Source organism: Vidua macroura, chromosome 15 (genome assembly GCF_024509145.1).
Source record: "Vidua macroura isolate BioBank_ID:100142 chromosome 15, ASM2450914v1, whole genome shotgun sequence".
NCBI lineage: Eukaryota > Metazoa > Chordata > Aves > Passeriformes > Viduidae > Vidua > Vidua macroura.
In genome coordinates this window covers 8288651-8313002 of record NC_071585.1, presented here as the reverse complement: position 1 = coordinate 8313002, position 24352 = coordinate 8288651, and the positions used below count along the sequence as shown (strand labels likewise).

At 46.2% G+C, this 24352-nt stretch overlaps 1 protein-coding gene across 1 annotated transcript in view; it reads left to right on the top strand.

Moving 5' to 3' along the window:
• Positions 1-24352, top strand: part of PDLIM4 (PDZ and LIM domain 4) — a 45970-nt gene that overhangs the window by 6726 nt on the left and 14892 nt on the right. Inside the window, exons 2-3 of the mRNA XM_053991442.1 lie at positions 7380-7531; positions 15934-16018. Coding sequence (XP_053847417.1) covers positions 7380-7531; positions 15934-16018 — 237 coding nt within the window. The remainder of the gene's footprint in view (positions 1-7379; positions 7532-15933; positions 16019-24352) is intronic.

Below are 24352 nucleotides of genomic sequence, written 5' to 3'. Positions count from 1 at the left end.
AAGAATGGAACTTCAGGTACGCTCACCAACTGGATTAAACTTTTTATGTTGAAGAATTTTTTTCCTCTTTGGAGATCACTCTGTGTACATTTTCCTTTTGATAGGAAGGAAAGTGTCAGCCTGCCTTCCTGGCCAAGAGGCAGATGGTTTGGAAGGCAAACTCTTAAGCAGTTCCTCCATGTCTTCTGCACAGCACTTAAGGCTTGCTGCTGAGAAGGGCTCGAGAAGCCCTGCTGCTTATTGGGGGGTGTCCGAGGGGGAAGACTTCACTGGAGAGCTGGCTTCTAAACCCCTGAAGGAGATGAAGCAATTCTGGCCATAAACACTTTTTGTGGTGCTGCTCAGTATGGTTTGTGCAGAGGTGCAGTACCCGAGGGACTGCAGTGGTGCTCCAAGCACTCCCACACCAAGGGCTCACTGCTGTCCCCAGGGCAGCTGTCCCTCCCTGGCCTTGTTCCCGAGCAAGGCAAAGTAAACATAGAGCAGATTGAAGTGTAGTAGCAGCCATATTCCTGAATTGGGCTTTTCTGTGCAGAATCTTTAACTTGTCTTTGGAGGAGGGAGTAAGGGGCTCCTGGTGGCTGTGACTGGAGAGTGCTGCCAGAGCTGTCTACCTTGGGCTGAGCAAGAGAGCTGCTGACAAGATACACCAGATCATCCTTGTTGATCCCTTCCTTGTTTTTCTCAATACACATTTTGAGGTCTGCACATGGGTTAGTGGCTGGGTGCTCTAAAACACATGTCCAATTTCATTGATTCTCAGCCTCTTTGTAGAGAGACCTCATATTTTGGGCTGGGTTAGGATCTACTCTCTGAAACTGTTTCTAAATTTGGATTTGGATCCATTAGTACTTGGATTCAAAAGGATTTTTGACTGTCTTGCCTTTTATAATACTTGTACTCTGATTCTTTCCCTTCTATTGTTTTAAGCTTGTTTTCTTCAGTAGTTAAATGAATTCAGATTGCATGAACAGTGTTCTTCATGTACTGGGCTGTGAGCTTATCTAAATAATGTCTTGATACATCGGACTTTTATATAAGCAACTAGAAAAATGCAAATGAATTGGCAAGGAATTCAAGGCAGGATGCTTTGAAAAGCTGAAGAGAATCCCTGTAAAGAATGTTTAAAGGGTTTAGGGAATTTATTTTCATTAGTTAATTATTTGAATCTTGGTTCTTGTTTAAAAGATGTAGCTATGTAAGATCATTCCCTACCCCATAGTATGGAACAGACAGGCTTTGTTTAAAAGCTGAGAATTTTGTCACACTATCTTGAAAGTGTCTCAAAGACTTTAATCAAGTCCTTTTGATCACAGTTGCAGAACAGAAAATTCCCCCAGCTGTGCCTACAACAAACTACCACTGATTTAAGAGAAGAATGGTGTGGTCTGTGTAGGCTTGTTTGGGATTGCACCTTTTAACCCATTAAATCCTGGCTTTGCTAACTGATGGGATGCATTAGAGTAGCACTTTTTATTAAAAGTGAAGGTGTGGCAGAGATAAAGCTGCCGTCATTATGTAGATGGGAATGGCCTGAATAGGCACCTTTTGCTGATTTGGATAAAATTCTGTGAGAATAAAGACTAACTTAATATTTCCCATGGCTGTGCTGAGGCCTTGCAGGCAGTGAGGAGCTGCATCCCTCTTCCTTCAGTCCTGACACAGGTGACTGTAGATGCAGTTTTCTGGGGAAAAGAGTAGAAATAAAAAGGGATTAAGTTAATGTTACAAATTAACCTTTTACTAAACTATTGATTGTTTCAGCTTGTGGTGTTTGCCCAATTCTAAAGTTGGCTTGAGCAAAGCTGTTTCTGAGTAGAGCCGTTCTTGCAGTGGGCAGGGCTCCTGTCCCTGTGAGAGCAGGGGGTGCAGGCATGGGGATTCCACCCTGCTTTGAATGCTCTCCCAGCCCTGGCTCCCTTCTGTGGCCAAGCTCCAGAGCAGACAGTAGAACACTGCGTTTCAAGAGCAAAATTCTCTTGGTGCAAATAATCTTGCTTACTAAATTAGATTGCATGGCTCCAACACCAACCAATTTAGGTTAAGCACAAGGCAGTTGCCCCAGTGTACTTTATTTTAATGGCCTGTCATTGTCAGATGCCAGCACTCAGTAAATCCTAGTGATGCTCCAATGGCCAGATAAGAGAGCTGTTGCTGGCTTTGGGATTATCCCAGTCTGTTTCATAGCATTCAGAATATCCACTTGGCTGGGGAAGGGGGCTCCTGGAGGGTAATTGCCTTAGAGGAGAGTGGAGAGGTGGATGATAATCATGGAAAAAGTGGTGGGGAATATGATTGAAAAAAAATTCCTTTTAAAAATTGGTTGTATTTATTGAGATAGAGTTCCCTGGTGGATGATGATTTGGCAAAAGGCATAGTGTGGAGGTGATGTTTGCAGTGCTGTCACTGAACCTTCTGTGGTGACTGAAGAGGCAGAGGACAGTGAAAGAAGGGCTGTCCACTGGGAGCTGCTTCTTTAAATTTGTCTTTTTCTTACTGGAACAATAGGGTTGAGACAGACACCAATATTGGATCTCTGGTATTTTTTGAAGCGCAGTGCTATGTGGAGGACATGGAAAGATGTCACAAATGAGACATATTCTGATGGGATTAGGAAGAATAATATTCTTATTAGAAAAGGGGGGGGAAGTACATTCTGGCTCCCTAGGGAAACAAATCCCTGCAGGACGCACCCTCCACAGGCATGCTGTGTGGGGAGGGGCTGCTCTCTGGGATCTCAGGAGGCTGGAGCTGCTTACCTGGGGCACGTGCTCTGCAAACACCCCCTCGTGCTCTGCTCTACAATGTCATTGCTGGGCAAGTGCTTTGTTTCTTTTAGTCCTTTCTGTTTATAAGCATTCTGAAGCATCTTTCATTTTTTCAGAGGGAGAAGTGAGGAAGCAGCTGCTTGTTTATGTGGAGGGGTTAAACTCAGAGGATTGTTCTTTATTTAATTTTGGGAGAGCAGTAAAGCTGGCAGGCGTGCACACCACATTCTCAGAGCGGAGGCCGTGCTGTGCGTGCACGGCTGCCTTGAGAACACACCAGAGCTTCTATGGGCATAAAAGGAGCTGTGAAAACACAAGTGCCAGTGACCTCCCCAGCACATGAACTGGTTCTGCACATATTTCATGCTTGGTTCCTTCCTGCTGAAAACGTAGCAGTGCTTAGGTGGTGGGTAGCACTGGGATCTGCCTAGCCATCTCATGAAGAGCTTGCCACCAGCTCACTCCAGCCCTGCTATGGTCCCTGATGACAGGTCCACTGCACTGGACCCATTCCTCTGAGTTGCTTTGATTCACTCACAGAACACTTGAGGGAATGGCCTTAAGCTGAAGTAAGAAAGATTTAGATTAGATAAGAGGTAGAAATTATTTCTGTGAGCGTGGTGAGGCATTGGCATAGGTTGCCCAGAGAAGCTGTGGCTGCCCCATCTCTGGAACTGTTCAAGACCAGGTGGGATGGGGCTTGGAGCACCCTGGTCTAGTGGAAGGTGTCCCTGCCCATGACAGGGGTTGGAGCAAGATGATCTTTAGGGCCCCTTCCAACCCAAACCATTCTGTGATTCTATAAAACATTCAGCTCTTCTGGATTGCATCCCAGGCTGTGCCTCAGAACCTGCTGAGCACCAGGGATGGTACAAAGGAAGAGGCTGGATGATACTCCTGGAGCAGGAACATTCAGAGAGATGGTTCAGTGCTTCATGAAGTTATGTCTTTGGGAGCTCAGAGCTTAGGCAGGATTCTTGTCTGATTGAAAAATCAAAACCTTTAGGGGAATTGTGATACAAGTACTTATGTTTCTTGAAGCCCGTGGTGTTGACTCTTGGTGCTGTACACTTGACTGTTGCTGTCACCCCATGGCACAAGCAGGGATCTTTGGGAGCTACATGGCCTCACAGGGAGCAAGACCCCACTGAGCTGCTGATGGCACGAGGGCTTAGACCACCCCATCCACCCACAGAATTCCCCACCTGAAACACCAGCACTTGTGTGGGGCCCTGCTGCCCTGGGCTTAGCAGGGTGTGAGGGACTGGGCTGGCTCCTTGCTGCTGTGTAACTGCCCTGCCCAAGCTCTTCCCTGGAGAAAAGGACACAAGCAGCCCAAGTCCTGGCAGGCACCTAGCCCAGGCAAGATGAGGTGTGGCACATGCAGGGTGCAGCAGGTGCATGGCACATAACCCACATTAGGCCCTGGTGCGTGAGCTGGGACTTGGCTTCAGGGCACTCTGCTGCCTGTGGTGGGTAGCTAGCTCACATCACCCTGAGTTATATATCCATTTGTCTCAGATTGGGCTGTGCTCATTCAGCATTGATTTTTGAAATGGTTTGTTCTTGGCACAGATGGAAAACTTCAAAACCAAATAAAATCTTACCACTGTTTTTCTTAATTATCTCCTGTTTTCAAGCATCAGCTCCTTTGGAGACCCCTTACAAGAACACAGGGCTGCAGTGACTCGGTGCAGGTTTTCTCTGCAATGTTTTTAACTTCATAATGTATCTGATTACTCTCAGATTCGTGTGGCTTCCTTGATGTCCACACACTGTGGTTCTGGCTCAGGGCAGACCTGAGGGCTCTCTGGAGAGAGGCACAAGTGAGTGCCTCGGATACAAGCTCCATCCCAATGCCTCCATGCACTGCCGGGCTCCAATGTCATACAACCACAGAATGCTTCGTGGGAAAAGATTTTTAAGACCATCGAGTCCACCTGTTAACCCAGCACTGCTGAGGTCACCACGAAACCACATCCAAAGCGGGTAGAACCCCTGCACTAGGGTTCAGGCACAGCACTGACCCATAACCAGATTTGTCAGGCTTTCTGTGGAGTGTTTGGTGTCAATGGCTTTGCACAGCTGTGGGTTAGGAGACCTTAGTCTACAGTATTTTAAATATTATTCACTAAAATACAAACTTTGGGCCTGACAGACATTACAATAATGATTCCCAAGCTGTTGAGACACCGATGCTGTATTTCAAATGAATTCTTGGAGTATAGCTCCATTTCAAACCCTCAGTCATCTCCACAGCTAGCATAAAATGCTAGCATGAAAATACTGCCAAAATAATTTGAAATAAAGCAGAAGCTTAAAATAGGAAACAGCTAAAAGTCCCATTTGTGAACAGCTTATTCTTCAAGGAAGCTACAACATGGTTAAGATCAGTACAGGTGGAAAAAATCCATCAGACATCTAGACAGCAATGAATAGACAAGAACAAAATACAGCTGTCCTGGGTCAAGCTGAAGGTCTGTTGGTCTAAAAGCCTGCTGGCAGCCAGGGCTGAGGGATGAACACTGAGGGAAGCAGATAACAGCAGGCAAGAGCATGGAGGTGCTTCCTTGGAGCTGCTGGTTGAGCTTTAGGTTGACTTTCTGATGAGTCTGGCAGCTTCTGTGGCTGTAAAAGGACCCTAATGCCCTGTGAATGGATACAGGGGTCAAAAAACCCCTAACACTGCCAGGGGAAAATAATCCTGTCCTGGCTTGAAATGTCCTGTGCCAGAGCTAATGTGTGTGGAACTGAAAGACATCTCCTGTTGTTTGCCCTCAGCTGAGTCATAGGGCAGCCCTGAGCAGTTGGCCTGGGCGGGTTTGTTAGAGCCAAACAGCCAAATAGCTGAAACTATTGAAGGGCAAGTGGCAAATACTGATTTACTCTGACAGTGCAACAAAAGCTGTAACTTGGCCTGCCAGTTCTACTTAACTGTCAGAAGTGGTTTGGAGCTTCTCAAACACCTTCAGGTTCGTGTTTCAGCAGTGCCAGTAGCTGTGGTCCTGCAGGGAGCAGTGCAGCAGGCCCGTGTTACACTGGGGCTGTTCTGCTTCCCACCAGGGATAGCTCTAGAGCAGCCCACAGGGACTGCTGTGGTAAGACTAAATCCTCTTCAAATTCCCTACAAAAATAGAACAAATTGTCCCTGGAAGTGTTGAAGGCCAGGTTGGATGGGGCTTGGAGCAACCTGGGTGGAAGGTGCTTCTGTGTTGGAACAAGATGATCTTTAAGGTGATCTTTAATCCTACAAGCCATTGTAGGATTATATGAAATCAAGATGAAAGCTGGGATGTGCATGTGCATGCCCCCTTTCTAAAAGAACCACCTGTTTAATGATGACCTGTGGCTGGGGGGCTTCTGGGCACTGGGGAACTGCCCCACTCAGTCTGACTGTCTGAAAAACTATGCCTGGTCTGTCTGGTTGCTGTTCTGCACCGCTGTAAGCCAAGGGGAGGTGGTGGGTAGAGCAGTGCTCCTGGAAATCCAGTGTTGTCTGGACCCACCACCTGAGACAGGGAATTATGTCTGTGTAAACCAAGAGTAAACAGAATGAAAGCACCAGCTTGCTTTAATGCAGTGACACATGAATAACCAAAAGTCAGGCTTGCTGTAACTTCTCAGTTGATAAAATGTGTTTGGTTAGCAGATGCTTTGAATACACTGAAGAGGAAATTAGAGGGAAAACACATAGCACAGAGTTTAACCAGACAGGTTTACCTGTTCTGAATATGCCTTGCGTCATTCTATATTACTGTAAAAATTAAAACCACATTTAGAATGATGTAAATGAAATGGTAATTTCCGAAGAACCTCTTTTATGGGCTAAAGGATTGGTCTTGTTGCTGACCACAAACTGTACCTGGACCTGTCATTAGTTCCTCAGGAAAGAAATTAGAAGTTTTATAAGGTTCTGGCACTCTGACAAAACCAGCAGGAAAGAATTGTGGAGGCTTAAAGAGCTGTGTGATATTTATAGAATAAAATCATGGAATCGTATAGGATGGAAATGATCTTAAAGTTCCTCGATTCCAGCTGTTACCTCACCACTGCCAAAGCTACCACTAAACCATGTTCCCAAATGCCATATCTGCTAAATCCCTCTGGAGCTGGTGACCACGCAGGGCTAGAAAGAGACAAGTCATTTGGATGTCAGTCCAGAAAGTGTGATGTCAAACATGACCTCTCCCCAGGCAGCAGTCAGGGGGATGGTGGTTAACCAGACAGGAGGCTTTCATGTGCTACTTAGGGACTGACTCTTGCAGCATCATGAAAGGTCTGCAAACCAGAGGTGTGTGGAGCATCTGGAAAGAGTGTATTACATTCATTTTAAGGAAGAGACAAATGTGAAGAGGGGACCTGGTCACACAGTGGTTGGAGTTGACTGAAATTCCTCATTTCAAAGAGTGTTGTTGTAGGGGATGACCCTTGGAGACCTGGGGCTTACCTGAGAGCTCTGACATCCAAGCTCAGGTGGGTGACGTTGGTGTAGAGAAAACACATATTCTCCAGAAATAACTGTTCCCTTTACCTGCATCTTATTCCAAGAAACTGACTTCTTTTTAAAGAAACCCAGCATTCTTTTAAGTAACCCTTTTCTTTTTTTCCCAGATTAACCCTGGCAGTAAAGCAGCCATGGCAGATTTGTGCCCAGGAGACATTATTCTGGCAATTAACGGAGAGAACACGGACAACATGACACATCTAGAAGCTCAAAACAAGATCAAAGCATGTGTGGACCAGCTGCTGCTCTCTGTGAACAGGTTGGTTCTCTCTGATGTGCTCTTGTGTCAGTTTTGCTCAGAGGGCTTTTGGCTGGCCCTGGAGCAGATGTGCTCTCAGGCTAGGTTCTTGGAGCATCCCCATGGTCTGGGTAATTGTTCTGTGTTTTCAAAAACAGTGAAACAAAATGATTTTTAATAGTTCACTGGTAGAAAAAGTGGGTTCAGTTCATTTTTACATGTAGATTATCATTTGTACCTTGTAAGGCTTGTCCAGGCTGTGGCCTGACTTGAGTCTTTGTGGTTGTGTCAACTCAAGCAAGAACAGCATGGGAATCAAAATGTCCTTTGGACAAACCCTTTCATCTCATTAACATCCGCCCATTGTTTTAAGCATCTGTTCAATAAAAAAAAAACATTTGAAGGTCCTGCCAAATTAGCTTTTTAGGATATTTCAAAGCAAAATGAAGGTATGAGTTTGGTATTGGTGTTTTTGGTTGGTTGGTTGGTTTTTTTTTTTTTAGTTGGGGTGTTGTGTGTGTGTGTTGTGGGTTTTTTGTTTGGTTGGTTTCATTGTCTTGGTCTTTTTTTGATTTCTATTGGAATTAATTTTATAACAAAATCACAAATTACCCAAGCAAAATGAGTGCTCCTTATAAGGTTCACAAATGGCTAATACTATCTGGCATAAGTTTAAATAAGAGGATACAGTTTTCCACTTCAGATTAAAGAGGCATTTCCTGATATAAAGAGCTATCATTTACTGTTTATACTTTTCTTGGAAAACCATGTAGTTCTGACTGGATGCCTGGGCAGTGGGGAAGGAGTGCTGCCATAAATGGAGCAAACCCTCAGTGATTCCTCGTGGTTCCTCAGACAGGCATCTCTGAGCTGCCTGGCTAAAGCAAAGTCCTCTGAGCTCAGCCCATGGTGTACAGATGATGTGGCTTCAGTATTACAAAAGAAGGAAAGAAGGAAAGCGAGCAAAACCCCTCCACACAGGTGGAATTTCTCACAGCCAAGGAGGGCAGTTGTTTTGCTTTCCATCTGGAGCAGTTTTAGGGAGACTAGGTGATCTTCTACCCCCAGGAGGACCTGTGCCCAGGGCAGGACCAGGGTTCCCTTCCTGACTGTCTGCAGGCTACTGGAGCTGTCCTTGGGAGAGGTGAAAGTCCTTGTGTAGTGACAGGAGGTTTTGGTGAGCCACCAGCTGCTGGGGTGGTGTGGCAGCAGAGCAGCTTCACTGGGAGTTAGAGCCATGTTTTGCTGAAAGCAGCTTTCACCTGCAGCATGGCAGCGTTTATTCTCATGGATGAGGGTTTCTCCTGTGTGAATTGATGGACTGAATTCCTGCCTTTACACTTCATTTTAGCCACTGATATCAACTGGTGTTTGTTTCTTGGATCAGATTGGACCCTTGAATATCTCTGTGCAGATGCATCTCCTCTCCCAGGTGGTGATTCCTGCGCAGGGCAGAGGTTGTGGTCACAGTGCTCTCACAGCAGTGTTGGTATGTGCCTTGCTGGGGTTAGGGATGGTCTGGCTGCTTGGTTTCCCTTTCCATGGTCATTCGTGACCTCAGGGTGATCTGGAAGATGCTGTGTGGAGGGTCTGTGGCTTCAGGTTGTTTTTTCCCAACTGTACCCAGCAAGGTGTGGATATTTTTAACAGTGAGACTTTGTGGTGTGTCCAGAGGAGGTGAATTTGCTAACAGAGATGTTGCTGGCCCACAGCCTTTCAGTGGTGCAGGGTTTGTGGGTAACATGGTTGGTCTTCGCTAAGCAGTAGGATTGCAATGGTTTTGTCAGGCCTTAAAGTCTTCATAAACACAGATTTTAAAGACTTTTGTATCTCATAGGCAAAAATAAATGCTCAGGGCTCTGCAAGGCAGGAACAGATGGTGAGGTGAGGAGCTGTTCAGCTTGGGGTGGCTCCTCTTGGAGATCACACTGTTGGGTCAGTTTGGTGGCTTCTCCAAGGGCAGAACTCACCTTGGCTGTGCCCAGAGATGTCCATGAGAGTGGCATTTCTCTTGACAGGAAGAACTGAGTAGTTTGGTTTTTTCTGCAGCAGGGACAGCAGCTCCAGTGATGAGCTATTAGGTCTATTTTTAGTTTGGCCCAAAGTGGGTGCACAATGACTTGGTTCTTGGATTTCTCTCCTGTCTCCCAAGTGGCCTGTTGGATCCTGTTGCCCAGCTGTTAGTCATTGATGGAAGCACATCTGGCATTCACTCTAGGTGTGAGTGGATCCCTGCTCCAGGATCTGCCTCCTAGAACGTGGGGTGACCTGGTCCTGCTCAGGGAGCCATGTCCTGGGGCAGTAATGAGGGGTTTTGTTGGTTTGTGTGCATGTCCAGCCGCTGCTGTTTGTCACAGCTATGGATCAACACCCTGGACCCTGCTCTGAGACTGAGCTTCAAGAAAGCTCTGCCTGTGGTAGTGTGGATTAGTATCTGTTCCTTTGGGCAGAGGTTGCTCTTCAAGCAACATCTTTTCTGCACACTGCCTTCAACAAAATACAGTTTGCAAGCCAACACAAGAAGATTTATTTTTAAATGTGATTGTCTGAAATACATTTGAAATAAGAAGCCTGTTTGTTGCATGTCTTTAGTGAAGAACTATTTTGTCAAAGCAGGCTTCCTCCAGCCAGGCATGAGTGAAGGGGAGGGCAGGGAGCTGTGCAGTGCTTCCATCCCCCTGGTGCCCTCTGGACTGATTCATTCCATGCCCTTTTTCCATCAACCCTTGACATTATGTGCTACTGAGATAAAGAACAAGATGGGTTTTGTTTTCAGACTCTGGTCAGTAAATGCCCTTAGACTAGGAAGTTCAGTAGGAAAGTCAGAATGTGGGGAAAACAAGAAGGGGGAGTTACTGAGTGGCCTGACCAAGACCAAGTATCATGCATCAAATAAAGGCAGCCATAAAGTTGGGTTGGAGCTGTGTTTTGTTGAAATCACTGCTTGCAAGGACCTTGGGTGTGGGATGGGAGCCCTCATGGCATCGCTGTTCCTGCTGACACAGACTGCCAGGAAACCCTTGGCAGCACTGTCCAGACCTGCCCATCTGTGCCAGAGGGCCAGGGCGAGCCCCACAGCTTTTTCTGAACCTTTTGTCGTCTGCCAGGGAGGATGAAGGCTTGTGCTGCAGCTTTCCTGAACAAACTGGCCCTATGCCCACATTGGGAAAACTGCTGGTGAGGGGATGTCACAGGTTTTTAAGCATGTTGGGCTCCATGGCTCCCCTGTGCCCCTGGAGCCCACAGTCAGTGTTGGGATCTGTGAAGCTGCCCCTGCTCTCAGGCTGGACTAGCAGACATTTCCTTTTTTTCAAATCTCTTTGTCCTTTATCAAGGACAAATCTCTTGAGAGGGTTTTACTTCTTTCTTCACACCCTCCATTTTCTACCTCCTTTCATGGCCAGACTCCTGACCTCCCTGAAGTTAGTGGGTGTTTTGTCCCTGGATTTTTTTGGATCCTGCTTTTCCCCAACATGTAGCAAGTCTGTCTTTGGGCAGTGAGGCTGTGAAAGGCAAAGCAGCACAGTGGCCTCACTGTTCTGAAACAAAGTGGTTGAAAATCCTCATTGGTTTACGAAAGGAATTGATTTATGTAACTGATGCCTATGTGGGCACTGATGTAAGATGTGAGGAATTACTTGGGCACTCCTGGAACAAGAGCTGGATGTTCAGGCTGTGGTTAATGGCTCCAAAATGGGAGGCCAGGAGTTCCCATGGGCTTAGGGAGGCCATGGGGAAGGCAAAGATGGTGCTGATTAAGATTTAGTGGGATAGTTCAGGCTGCTCTGGTGATAAATTAGGCAGCTGTTCCATCATCATCTTCCCAGCTGTTGAATCTCAAGCCAAAGTAGCATGAGATGTACTTTGCCTGCCTTAGTGCAGGAAGGGTCAGGCCAGTTATGTGGCAGCTGGTTGGAGAAAGATCCGGGGTGTTGAGCAGCCCCATGAGCTATTACTCACAAACACCTGGTAAAACTTGTTCTTTTTACTCACTGTGAAGTTGCTTCCAAGTTACACAACAAATTCCTTAAGAGGCAAGAAGTGTGTTAGTGTGTTGTGCCAGTGGAGGTTTCAATTGGCTGTTAGGGAAAATTTCTTTGCTGAAAGGGTTTTCAAGCCCAGGGACCTCGTATCCCTGGAGGGGTTTAAAAGTCATGTGGATGTGGCACTTGGGGACATGGTTTAGTGGTGGGCTTGGCAATGCCAGGGTAACAGTGGGGCTTGATGGTCTAAGAGGGCTTTTTCAACTTTCACACTTTATGATTTCCAGTCCAATCTGATTCCAGCCCTTTCTTTTGGTGACAGGGCCAGGTGGGTGCTGGACAACTGGGAGCATCTGCCTGGCCCCAGGTGCAGCCAAGAACCCCAGGGTGGTTGAGTTGAGTTTATTTCCTAACTATGGTGTCAAAGAATAAATCCTCAAAGGTTCAGCTTTAATTCCTCCTATCTAAACTAAATCCTGGAAGCAGTTTCTTCCCCCTTGCTTTGGTCTGTATGTCACTGCTGAGTCTGATTGGAGAATTGACTATGAAGATTCTCTGTCTGTTCCTGCTCTGTGTAAAGAGATGGAGTTTCTCTGAAAGTTTCTGTGTAAGAAAGCCCAGTAATGAATCTGCTGGACATGTAGCCCCAAAAGAACCTGGAACCTCACGTAGTTGATGTTCCTCCCATCCCCCCCAGTTCCTGGGGATTTTATTGGGGTCTGTTAGCTGTAAGCAGCACAGGCAAGCTGCTGGAAGATGGGAAGGATGACAATGTATGTTCTCAAGTTTCCAGTAAAAGTACAACTGAAAAAGTGAATCACAGCTTCCCCTCTGGACTCCTTGAAGACTAATAGAGAGGAAACCCGGCAGCTTTCCAGAGCAATACACAATGGTTTCAGCTGAGAGGAATGAAGGAGGAGAAATCCTACAGCTTCTTCACATTGACTGAATGAGCTGTGTCCTTTGGGGTGCTGAGCAGAGCTCAGCTCCCATGCTGCTCATCTGCCTTGCAGAGGATGGATCCAACACCTCATGGTTATTGTGGTGAGGTGCACAAGCCTGGGAAGTTTGAAGCATCAGCTGTAGCTTCTTCTGGACCAAGTTCAGCTTCTAGAAGGCTGATGGCCATATCAGTGGTAACAATCAGCTGTGAGCACAGTGATGTGCCAGGTTGGAGGTGAAGAGCAGTCAGGAGATGAGCAGGACCCTGGAGTCACCTCCCAGAGAAAGGAGGCAAAATACAGCAACATGATTATTCTGATGGTTTGTGGCTGCATGGTAACAGCAGTGACCTGGATCCAGGTTGGCACTTCCCCAGGTGATAAATGCTAGTTTTTAGGGGATGGAGAAATTAGAAATTTGGTAAGACACAGGAATTCTTGCAACTTAAAAGCAGCTTTACAAATGTTGAGAGTGAGACTTGCAGATCACTACCAGGTGAAAAAACATTCTGGTAAAATATGTGAGCGTATGCAAGTAATCCTTCGAGAATGACTGAAACTTTTAGAAAGCAAATGGTGGGATAAATGGGTGTCTGCAACTTAAGGTTTTTTTTGTGATGTCCTGTTTATGGGTCCATTTCCTACAAAGCCCTGTGTGGAAGGCCTTGCACTAACCTAGGTCAAGTTATTTTTCTTGGGATTGTCCTAGATGCCATTAAGAGAGCAGAGTGGTGTAAGTGCAGGGTAATGATTTCCACAGAGCTGCCTTTAATCCCCTATAGCACATCTGAGAACACTTTTCCTGTCCTTGAGCTGTAAATTAAACAACTCGGAACATTTGAGTGATGCCTGATCTGTTGCTGTGACGTATGAGAAATGTGTTGGGTTTTTGCTGTTGCCTGAACACAAAGCTCTGACTGTTGGTAGGGTGAACCTGCTGCTGGGGGATGTCTCAGGGTTACTCTGCTGGCCCCCAAGTCCCCACTGCTCTGAGGCTTGTTCTGGGGGTACAGGGACCCCTGTGCTACCAGTCCTGCTGGGGATGTGAGCATGGGATGTTCCTGGCAACCAGGATTGGGGCATGAGCTTCAAGCATCAGCCCCTCCTACAGTACCCTCCTACAGTAGCTGCCTGTGGGATTGTTCTCTCAGGCAGAGTAATCTCTTAATTATTTTGGATTACTTCAGATTACATGGTATTTTGCTGTTCCCAGGGAAAAGAGCAGTTCTCCCTGTGTAAGCATAAATGCTCATTACACTTACATCTTGACTTTCTTTTGGGAGGCTGGTGGTTCTCCCATTCACCTTAGCTTTGCCTTTCAAAGTGCCAAGTGGAGCCCAGATTGTGCTGTATCAGCTTGTTTCAATGTAGTTCAGGTGGAAGCTGGGGCTGATGTGAGCCTGGCTTTGTTCAGACTGTTGCTGGAAGCTGTCAGAGTTGGTCTCAGTTATACCAAGAACTTCTTGTCACTCTGCAGAGCTGATGGTGAAGCCTTGAGTTTAATCATTAAAGCATTAACCATGAATGGACTTCTCCATGTAAACTGAAGTCTGTCCATGTCTGTCATTAAGTGTAAATATACCCATGATGACTTTTAGAAAGCACAGGATTATCTGCTTTCTGGTCAGACAGTGTGATCTCTGTCAGGGATTTGGAGAACTGGGAAGTGCTGGCAGTACTGGTGACTGAATGCCGTACCTGCACACAGAATGAATTTACTGCAATTGCTCCTATCTTCTGCAATCAGAATCACTTGCTGAAGCTCTGTTCTTATTTACTGGCAGGTTGAAGTCTTTGGGGGTGCTTTAAGCTGTGTTTGGCATGTGAGCTTCAGAGCTGAGTGGGGGAAAGTCATCATGGACCCTCCTCAGGGCACCACAGGCTCTCAGTGCAGGGGAAAGCACAGAAATAACAATGGTGATCCCTGCCAATGTAATTAGGCATTTCCATTGTTCTGGGCCTCCAGATTTGATTTTCGATGTGGAAGCAATGTACACAGCACCAGATCATGGCAAAAAGCAAGTCGGGGTTGCTGGGAATGCTGATGTTCCTGGGAGGGACTGTTTCCTTTGTCCCAGTTGGAAAGACCAATTTATAAGTGAATTGTTCCAGCCTAAAATCAAATAATAACAATAAATTACCAGAACAAGATACCTAGCTATGAGAGTAATCACTCCCTGTTGAAAAAGTTGTAATGGCAGTAATGAGAAAAAAAAGCTGAAATCCTCAGGGGCTGGATCAAAAGTGTGTTCAAGTCAGTGGGAGTCCCTGCATTTGGTAGGTTTTGGGTCAGACCCTAGATTTTTAAAGACAGCTTTGTATGTTGACTTGTGTAGCTGCAAAATAACAAAGGTAAAAATCTCCTTGAGAATTCCTGGGTTAAAGTCATGCTCCTTATTTTTCAAACTTGGACTCTGCAGATAATTTAACTGAAAGTGAATGTGGTATGTGGCAGGGGTGAGAGTCCACAAAGGATGCATCTGTGCCCATGGAACAACACCTATTTTTATGAAGTGGTGCATATACAGACGGTGATGATAAACAGAATAGTTTGCATGTTGAAAGCTTTATCTTGAACTTGCTGGAGTTTCCATCTTCCAACTTAACCTTCTTGCATCCTGAGAAGTCTGTGGATGTACCTGCTGGACCTTGCCCAGGCCCCTGTGACTCCCTGATACCCTAAGTGTTGGAGATCTATGCTGGAGATCACATTCCAGCCATGTCCCCAGATGCCTTTGTGGGGAAAAAATGATCAGGCACATGGAAAATCTTTGGACAGTGACAGTATTCTGCTCTGCCTTGGCAGGATTGAAGATGCATTTGGGAATGGAAACTGTATTTTTAGGGCTTTTTCTATCTGGCAACTGCTGAAAGGGTCAGGATGATTCATACAGGGTGGTGAAAGCCTTCTCCCTGAAAGGTGTTTATAGAGTTCCTGATGTGGTCTAGTACACAGGCCTGCCAGGGATTGCATGTATATATGTATAAATATTTCTGTACACATGTGTAATCAGAATACTTTCTGGATTCAGGGCCAGAATAAAGGGACAAAGCCAGCAATATGCAAAACAAGAGCCACCAAGGGCCTCTATTCTGATTTCTTGAACCAAATTAAGTTTGTCTCTTTAACCCCAAACTGAGACAGACAGAACCTTGTAGTTCAAGGATGGTTTTGAGCTTCATGGTTTTAATAGGATGAAACTCTCATCTTCTCTATCATTGTAATGTTTCTGAGCATAATTTTGGACAAATGCAAATATAATATAAACCTGCTAAGGAATTAATAGATGCTATATATATATTTGGCTTTTTCTTTTTTTTGGCTTGTTTGTTTTGGCTTTTTTTTTCTTTAATTTGTTTAATTGCTTTTTTGTTTTGTTTAAGGAGCCTGTTTCTTTCTTTGGGATTTTTGTGGGTTTTGTTTGTTTGGGTGGGAGTGTTTTGGTTTGGGCTTTCTTAAAAGCAATTCAAGTGGAGTTTACTTAATTTCCCACTGCAGAGCTGAAGGGAAGACCTGGTCCCCTGCTGTCCTGGAAGATGGCAAGGCTCAAGCATACCGGATCAACATCGAGCCGGACCCACAGGTATGGCAGCTGCAGCCCTGCCCCACATCTGCTGCTCTCCCAGCTTGCTGGGGGAGAGCACATCCATGTCTGGACAGCCCTGCGCTCTGCCTGCAGTCCTTCCACAAGTGAAGGAGTTTCCATATGTGCTTTTAAAGTTCTCTGCAGGTCTATCTGTGCTTTTCTTGGGCTGGTTCCCACAGTGGGCCAGATCCTGAGCAGATCTGGCACGATCCCATCTGTGTCATTGCCTTCCAGCCAAGCCAGGCTGTGCTGGGTCAGCTTGCTGGGGACACAGGATGGCTGGGCAGCACATGGAGGGTGGCATCCAGCACTGGTCCCCGTGAGGCCGTGACCAAGCTCAGAGTTAGTGTTATTTTGGATGGAGCTCTTGGGAGTCCTCTGACTGTCCAGTGCCTGCCCTTCCTGGGGTACAGCATGCCCAGGGTCTGTCTGCATCTGCCTCAGTTGTTGTGCCTCTACCTTGGCTGCTTCCAAAATCTGCTGCACCTTACCAGTCTACCATGCACTCTGCCTACTCTACCATGGCAATGATTCACCTCCTATGAGGGTGGATTTTTTGTTTGTTTGTTTTGGTTTTTTTGTTTGTTTGTTTATTTGGGATTTTTAAAATAATGTTCTCATCTTTTTTTCTTAGCTTTTTTTTCTCTCTCACTCTTTCTCTCTGTTTTGCAGCTTCTCTCTTCCCTCTGTCCTTAGCTCTGTTCCCTGGAGCCTTCTACCTGTATCCTGCCCTGCCTTACTACCCTGTCTCCTGCAGCAGCCAGGTGGTGGATGGAACTGAGCAGGTCTCCTCATCTTTCCTACCTATCTCTAATGGCTTGTTAGTAAGGTCAGAGGTGACTCTCATTCTCCTTTGGCTTCTTGATGGAAAGAGAAATGGGGTTTCTCTTTTCCCTCTCTGCTTATAAGGTGCTGGAGTGTCAATTTTTGCATGTGCTGGTCCATGTGTGGAAACACCTGGAGTACAAGGAGGAGACCAGGAGGATAGACAGGCAAGAGGGCAGCTCCTGCTGTCTGCCTTCCCTGTGAAAGTGTGCTGAGCTGGTGCACATGCTGCCAGCTTTCCCAGGGCACCTGAGGTCATGGGTGGCAGGGCTTGAGCCTGCTGAGGCTTCTCACTGCTGTAGGTTGGCTGCCCCTCCCAGGGCTGTGGTGGAGACCCTGGGGCTGCCTACAGCCTTCAGAGCATCAAAGTATGTCAGTTCAGGCTGACAGAATCCCCTGTGCTTGCCCCCAAAGCATGTGAGCTCCCTTTGGCTGATGCTGGGTGTTCAAATATTGCTCAGATGGTTGTCTCCTCCACAGAGATGGTTTATGTCATATGCTTTTCCATGCTTTTTTCTCCAGCCCTTACAAAATGCCTGTGTGCAGGATCTGCTGGTTTAGCTCAACTGCTCCTTTCCAGAGAGGCTTTTAGAGTGTCCTGATGAGGGTTCCAGGGTGCCCCTCAGCCCTCCCTTGCTTCAGTTCAGGAGGAATACAAGAGCTGCAAGGGTGGAAGAGAGGGGATGATGCTACAAGAAGTGGTATGAGGAAGTGAGGAATGAAGAGAAAGTGCTGGCAGCAGAGAGCCCACCGAGTGCTCAGGACGAGGGTGAGATCCTCCAAACCCCGTGAGAAATGGACCAGAGTGTGAGGCCTTTGAGTCTGTTGGCCATTCCAGCGATGTGGAATTTGCAGATATTCTGCTTTTCTGCCCAGGACAGCGGGCAGAGGCCTGGCACAACAGCAGCACTGGCAGAGCTGCCTCAATACCACACACCAGCAGCACGTGGGGCTGTTTGTCTTTCCTGCCCTGACTTACAGCACAGGCTGATGTGTGAGCTTGGGCCTTGCATTCTGGCCATGTTTGCTTCATTTATCAATTACAGCCATCTTTTCTGACAGATATTTTTTCTTACTAGACTTTACCTATGAATAATATTAAATGGGGAACAAATGTGCAGCAGTTCCACTGCCAGATACAACTTCCTGAGGTTTAATGCAGATTGGATTTGAATCTGACTATTAATATATGTTACATATGGATCTTTTTAAAAATTAGACAGTTTTATAGAATATAATGAAGGGGGTAGGAATGGACTATTCTGAATCCAGACCTACAGTGAAAATATGTAAATCAGGGGAGTAGGTGTGTAAAGGAGATGTGTTTTTGGTAGGGCACTGAGAGAGGTGTGTGAACAAGGGTACACAAGTACAGGCAGCAGATTCCTGCTCTTGCTCTTTTTTTTGGTGCCTGTATCCATGTGTTGTCTTCCTTAGTGGCTTTTTGGGTTTCTCAGAGAGGAGGTGAAGGTGGTTCCATGCACACCTCCAGGTTGCTGTGCTTGCACCCAAGATGTGTTTGTTGACTCTTCTCCCCAAACCACCTGTGCCTCCAGTATGGTTGATGCTGACAGCCTGGAACAGATGCCAGCAGCTGTGCTAACCCAAGTGTTATCACTGATGTCCTCTGACCCGTGTGAGGCTGAAGGTGACCGTCAGCACCCAAAGAGAGCCAGTCTTTGCTGCAGGTACCAATCCCCTGGGAGCAGAGCTCCCAGGCATGGCTGGAGTCCCTGTGGGGCAATGCCAGGTGACCCAGGGCTGTCCCATGCCGTGTTCATTCAGCCCCTCTGGCAAAGGCACGTACTAGATTGTGAGGAGGAAAAATCTCATTGTAAAGTAACTTGGCTCAATATGTGCAACCTTTAGCTGCACTTCCTTGCATCTGGAAAAAAAGCAATCTGCTTTGAAACACAGGGAAAATTTTCTGCTGGAATCCTGCCCTCAAACCACAAAAAGAGGTTGGGGGTTTGTCCCTGAAAAGGGTTTTGAGAGTTTTACCCCAAGTGGCCTTTGCAGTAATGTGGAGCACATATCCTTTCTTCTTCCAGGTTTTACTCTATATGCTTTTTCGTCATACTGGGCAAAGATCTGTTGAAAATCTTGACTTAAGACTACAGTAACTCTTGCCTGAAACATGTGAGCATAAGCAGAATGCCTCAGTCTGAATGATTTGTAGGAAAATCTGTATTTCTGTTATTACAATTTAGGTTTTTAGGTGTAATCTTTGTCTTGAACGTGGTGAAATTTGTAGTTACCTTCTGTGCAAAAGAACTTGGAAGGTGTGGAGTAGCTGGTGAGTTTTCCTCTCCCCTTTTCTAAATCTGTTGTGGTTTCTCAGTTTAGCTTTCTGGTAAACCCCTACTCAGACTCCAAGAATGTAATCAATCCTCCTTAATTTTTTTATTTTTGGTGGGGTTTTTTTGTTTGGTTGGTTTTGTTTCTGTTTTTGATTATTGCTATGACTGTGGGGAGTAGCTGCCCTCAAACTGAGGAGGCTGGAACTGGAGAGCTGCTTTTTCACAATTAGCAGGAGCAACACTGAGCAGGATGAGGAGTAACTTTCAGGAAAAATAACTTTATTTTTTGTTAAAGCAGGCTTTGGTTATCAGTTGGTTTTGCTAGACGAGTCTGTCCTTAACAGCAAGGACCTACAGAAGAGGCCACAAATGCAGTGATGTTCAGACTTGCAACCTAAAGAAGGGCTGCCTGTGTGTTGGACCCAGAGATGGGTGGAGGTGGGACCTACAGGGATGCTGGGGACAGCTCAGAGCTTTCCAGCCAGCAGTCAAGATTTCCATCATGCACACTGACATTGCTGCTGACATGTTGGGATCCCCAGTCTCACCTGGCGTGGTGTTGGTGTCCTTGTGGGCACTGGTCCCAGCCACTCCTCCCCAGCAGACAGGGAGAGTGGGAGCAGCCATCCATCAGTTTCTGGAGTTTTTGGCTTCCTGTAGCATGAGCATGGCAGTCAAAATACTGCCATGCAGTGCTAATAAAAAGAGAGGATGTTTGTTTTCTTGTTCATTCCCAAAATGCCAGAATTGGCAGTTCTCTTGCCCAGGGGGGCTGGAAACGTGGGCTTTGGGCTTTGGGGACCCTGTCAGTGCTAACTGACAATAGATCAAGTGTGTGGGTGGGAGAATAATTGCAGCAGAAATTAAATTGTCAGCACGTAGCCAGTGCTGGAATAGGATGCAAGTCCTCCCAAACCTGGATGCTTGGCTGAAATAGCTACATGGGGTGAAAGGCTGGGTTTCCTCTGGCAGTGCAGACAGGCAGAGGCACTTCCCACAGCAGTCCATGGGAACAGCATCCTGGTGCTACTGAGCTAGCAGAGCAGCCCCTGTGTCGTTCTCAGGAGATGGAGGAGGGAGGTGCATCAGCACTCTTGCTCCTCTCTCGTGCTGTGTCCTGAGCAGCTTTCCCAGCCTGACCACCCGACTGAGAAGAGCCACAGCATCAGGGGAGTTGCACAGGAACAATGAGAAGGTGCTTCTGCTCATCACTTATGAATTATTTTTCCTATGTGTTACTCTGTTCTTGACACTCAGTCCACAGAGATTTGTTGTTAGTTTGCTCTGACTAAAATCAGGTGCAAGGTGCGTGGCTTGCTATGTGAAAATGCCAGCTAGAATGGGGTGAAGAGGAGGAATTGGGACAAACTTGCCTCTACTATAACTGTTTGAGCAGCCTAACCCAGGCAGTGCAGGAAACCCAGGCAGTGCTGGTGTGAGCCTGAAGGTGAACACACCTTCATTTGCTTTTGTCAGAGGGCTCAGGTGTGTGTGGTTGCAGGACTGAGGACCTGCCACCTCTCATTCCACGTGGCATCCAGCCAGTGTGGACTCTTCAGCATCATTCCTGGGAGTTTTTCATACCTGCCCTGACTTCACAAATAGTATCACTGCTGATCGTGCTTGCTCCTAATTACATAAATGAAATTACATGTGGGCTTCAGGGGAGCCTGAGCCTCTGGTGCCCCAGCTCTGGGCACCCAGGGACAGCAGTGGTGTCCCACAGTAAAGCAGGGAGAGTAGTTGGCTGCTAACCTGTCCCTTAGAACTGATGTTAACACCCTTAAAAATGTGTTAAATATGCTCATATTTACTTTTTGCTAGATTATATATATTTTTTTTTCTACTAAGGGTGAATGTCTCCTTATTTAATTAACTGAGTAATGGGTTTAAGTTAACTTTAATTAGATGTAGTATTTGTTTTAAGTTCTCTGTGGGTTGCTGCCAAGCAGGAAACTTCTATGTACTTCTTTGCAAAAGCCTGGCATAGGCCATGCTGAGTTCTGTGAGCTGGGGGTTAAAGCCTCCTAGCTGGAGAGATGGAATTTCCTTTCTCAGGGAGACTGACCATCCTTCCTCCCCTGCTCTTGTGGCAGGATGGGCCATGCCTGCTTCTGGGAAAGCTCCTGCTGCGACCCCCAGCCCCAGCCAGCGGGGCACCAACCTCTCCTGACGGAAGGAGGGAAAATGTCTGCCTTGGGGAAAACAAAGGATGAGCTAATGCCCTGGCACAAACTCGGGTTCCCTTCCATGGGAACTCGCAGCTCGTTGTTTGAGGACTGATTTAATAGCAGAAACATGCTGAATCCTGACAGCCACTGTGGGTGCATCAGCCGTGAGCTCCGGGTGCTCAGACAACATTTCACACCCAGATACTGGGGTTTTACACTACAAAAAGCCACTAATCTAATTTACTGGGTGAAGAGGTTACACAAACATAGCATGTGCACTTGTGTTTACTTTTGCCAGGGATATAATATTGCATCATTTGAAAGCAAAGGATTTTTCTGAGTACTACTGTAACATCTTGAATCTTGTATCCTTTTGTGTGAGATTCTCTGAGTATGTCTTAGATAAATTAGCATCTTTAAGTGAGTTTTGATAGTCCTGGTATATGAAAGAGGCAAAAACAGTATTAGGATAAAGGAGGGGGAAATGGGAATGGAAACTTCAAAACAGTCTTTTCTTTTGTCCAGATAACTTGAATAATTTGTTCTCATTGAAGGTACAGAGGAATTATACTGAAATAATAACAGTGGGAGTTGGTTTAGGACAAAACAAAATGCTATTGGATTAAGTGCTAACACAGACATATACTGTGTTATTTTAATTGATAACATCAGTTTCACTGATGACTCCATTAACACAGGTAAGGAAACTGCTGCTTGTGTACTCAGAAGTGCCAGGTGTTTGGAAGCACAGGTGTAGCTCAGTGTTTCTGTTCCTGTCCATCAGGAAAAACAGCTTATCCCCTTTCACTTTTCCTTGTGGCTCACTTAAGAGGAATTATCTGCTCTTGGAGGTCACTTGAGTGACATGCTGGGGTTGAGAGCATGTGGAGAGAGACATCCCTAGTGGTGCAGAGAGGGATGCTGGAGGGATGCTCACTGTGGTCCCTCAGGATGATCAGGCTGAAGCAGCTGCTTCCATCCCCTAAAGCAGCTCGTGCCACAGAGGGCTGGGAAAGGCTGAGACATGTTTTTGAATCTACCTGAATTTATCTTTTTTTAATTAATGAGGAAAAACAAAAGGTTGGGACATTCCAAGATGAAAAAATATCTCATGCTGTTGCTTTTGCTGTGTTTTCTGGTGTACCTTACCATGGCTTTTACAGAAGGAGGTGTTCAGATAAGCCATGCTGATGGAGTAGGCACCTTTTGGTTTTAAGCATGTCATATTTTTGTAGCCTGAAGCTTAGCTTGTTGCTGATGAAACTTCTAGTTTCAGTTAGCTGCTGATAATGAGTATAGAAAGAAAATCAGAAAGTGTGATATGTTAACATCTGAAAATGCGACAATTCCCCAAATGAGAGAGAAGAGTGACAGTAAGCTGGAAAACATGATGTCAGGGCATTGTCTGTTAGTGTTAAGCTCACCAGGTTTGTCCTGCCAGCCAAACACCAGATGCTGAGTAAAGTGATTCAGTGGAAGCGTGGACTGAAATGGGAACAGCAGCATCTTCCCTGGGAGAAAGGGGGCAGCCAGGAGGGCGGGTGGGCACTTGCTGTGATGGTTTCAGGTTTTTTTTTCCAGCTTTAGTGGATATTACTTTCTGTCAGTGGGAATGTTAATCCAACAGCAGCAGCCTGTGCATGGTGGGGAGGGCATCAGTCTGACACCTGCACTGAGCAACGCCCTCCTGTTCCTGAGCTTGGAAGGTGACCCTGAGCACTGGGGTGTGGGACAGCCCTCTCTAGGGTTCAGACTGTTGTTGAGCCTAGCTCCAGTGAGGTAGTCACCTGGCAGGAGCTTGCTGCTCCTGGGCAAAGGAGGAAATTTCAAGGCTCTTCTGCCAAGACATTCATGCAGAGCTCTCCTCTGTCTGCTGGCTAAATGCCCCTCTCACACTTGATGTTAGAAATGTGCTCTCTGCACTGTGCAGGCAAGATAAATGCAAACACATTTTAATCTTGACAGTCTTTTTTCCATTGCTGTGGATTTTTAAGAGACTGCTGTGGAGCCAGGTAGGTTAAGGGATAAAGCCCTGGCATTGCAGCTCGAGTCTCTCCTGAGCTCTTTAATTTGCATGAGGGTGCAGCTTCTCCCTGGAGCTGTGGGAGGAAACATCCATTGGAGCCTTGCTGATGGCCATCCACATGGCTGCTCCAAGGTGGAGAAATGTTACTGCTCTTTGAGTGTGAGAGATTTGTCCCTGGGTTAAATGTGTGCTCTACAGAATCACAGAATGGTTTGGGTTGAAAGGGACCTTTAAAGTTCATCTAGTTCCACCTCCCTTGCATGGACAGGAACACCTTCCACTATCCCAGGTTGCTCCAAGCCCCATCCAACCTGGCCTTAAACACTTCCAGGGATGGGACAGCCACAGCTTCTCTGGGCAACTTGTGCCAGGGCTTCATCACCTTCACAGGAAAGAATTTCTTCCTAATATGCCATCTAAACCTGCCCTCTGTCAGTGTGAAGCCATTCCCCCTTGTCCTGTCACTACATGCCCTGGTGCAGTACAGCCTGTCCTGGGAATATGGGCGGGCTGGGGCTCCACCAGGCTCCAGCTTGAGTCATGTTTCATGTGAACATTGTCAGCAGCCTTTATACAAAAAGATCATCTGATTTTAAGAGTTTAGTCTCTTACTTAGAGAGATCTGAAATACTAATTTGATACTTAGCTGACAGCTGTGAAAGGATTGTAGTGAGAAGGATGTGATGGATAAGGTTTTCCTTCAGACTGTGGTATACATTTATTACAATCCGGTTTAAACGCAGAAAAGTGAGGAAAGCTAAGTTCCTGTGTATAAGCCACAAAGAACTTTGAAGATTCGAAATATACCCAAAAACTAGATTAAAACCAAATGAGGTTATAGGTTGGTGCCAAAAAATTGATGTATTTTTTATTTAATAGTAAAAGAAGCAACGAGAAAGAAAAAGAGAGAAAAAGAAGTGTGAGTGGACGGTGGGGGGGAGAGAGAGAGACAGGGGTTAGATGGAAGCATATCACCTATCTGAGGGTCCCAACAATGTCTCATTGCTCC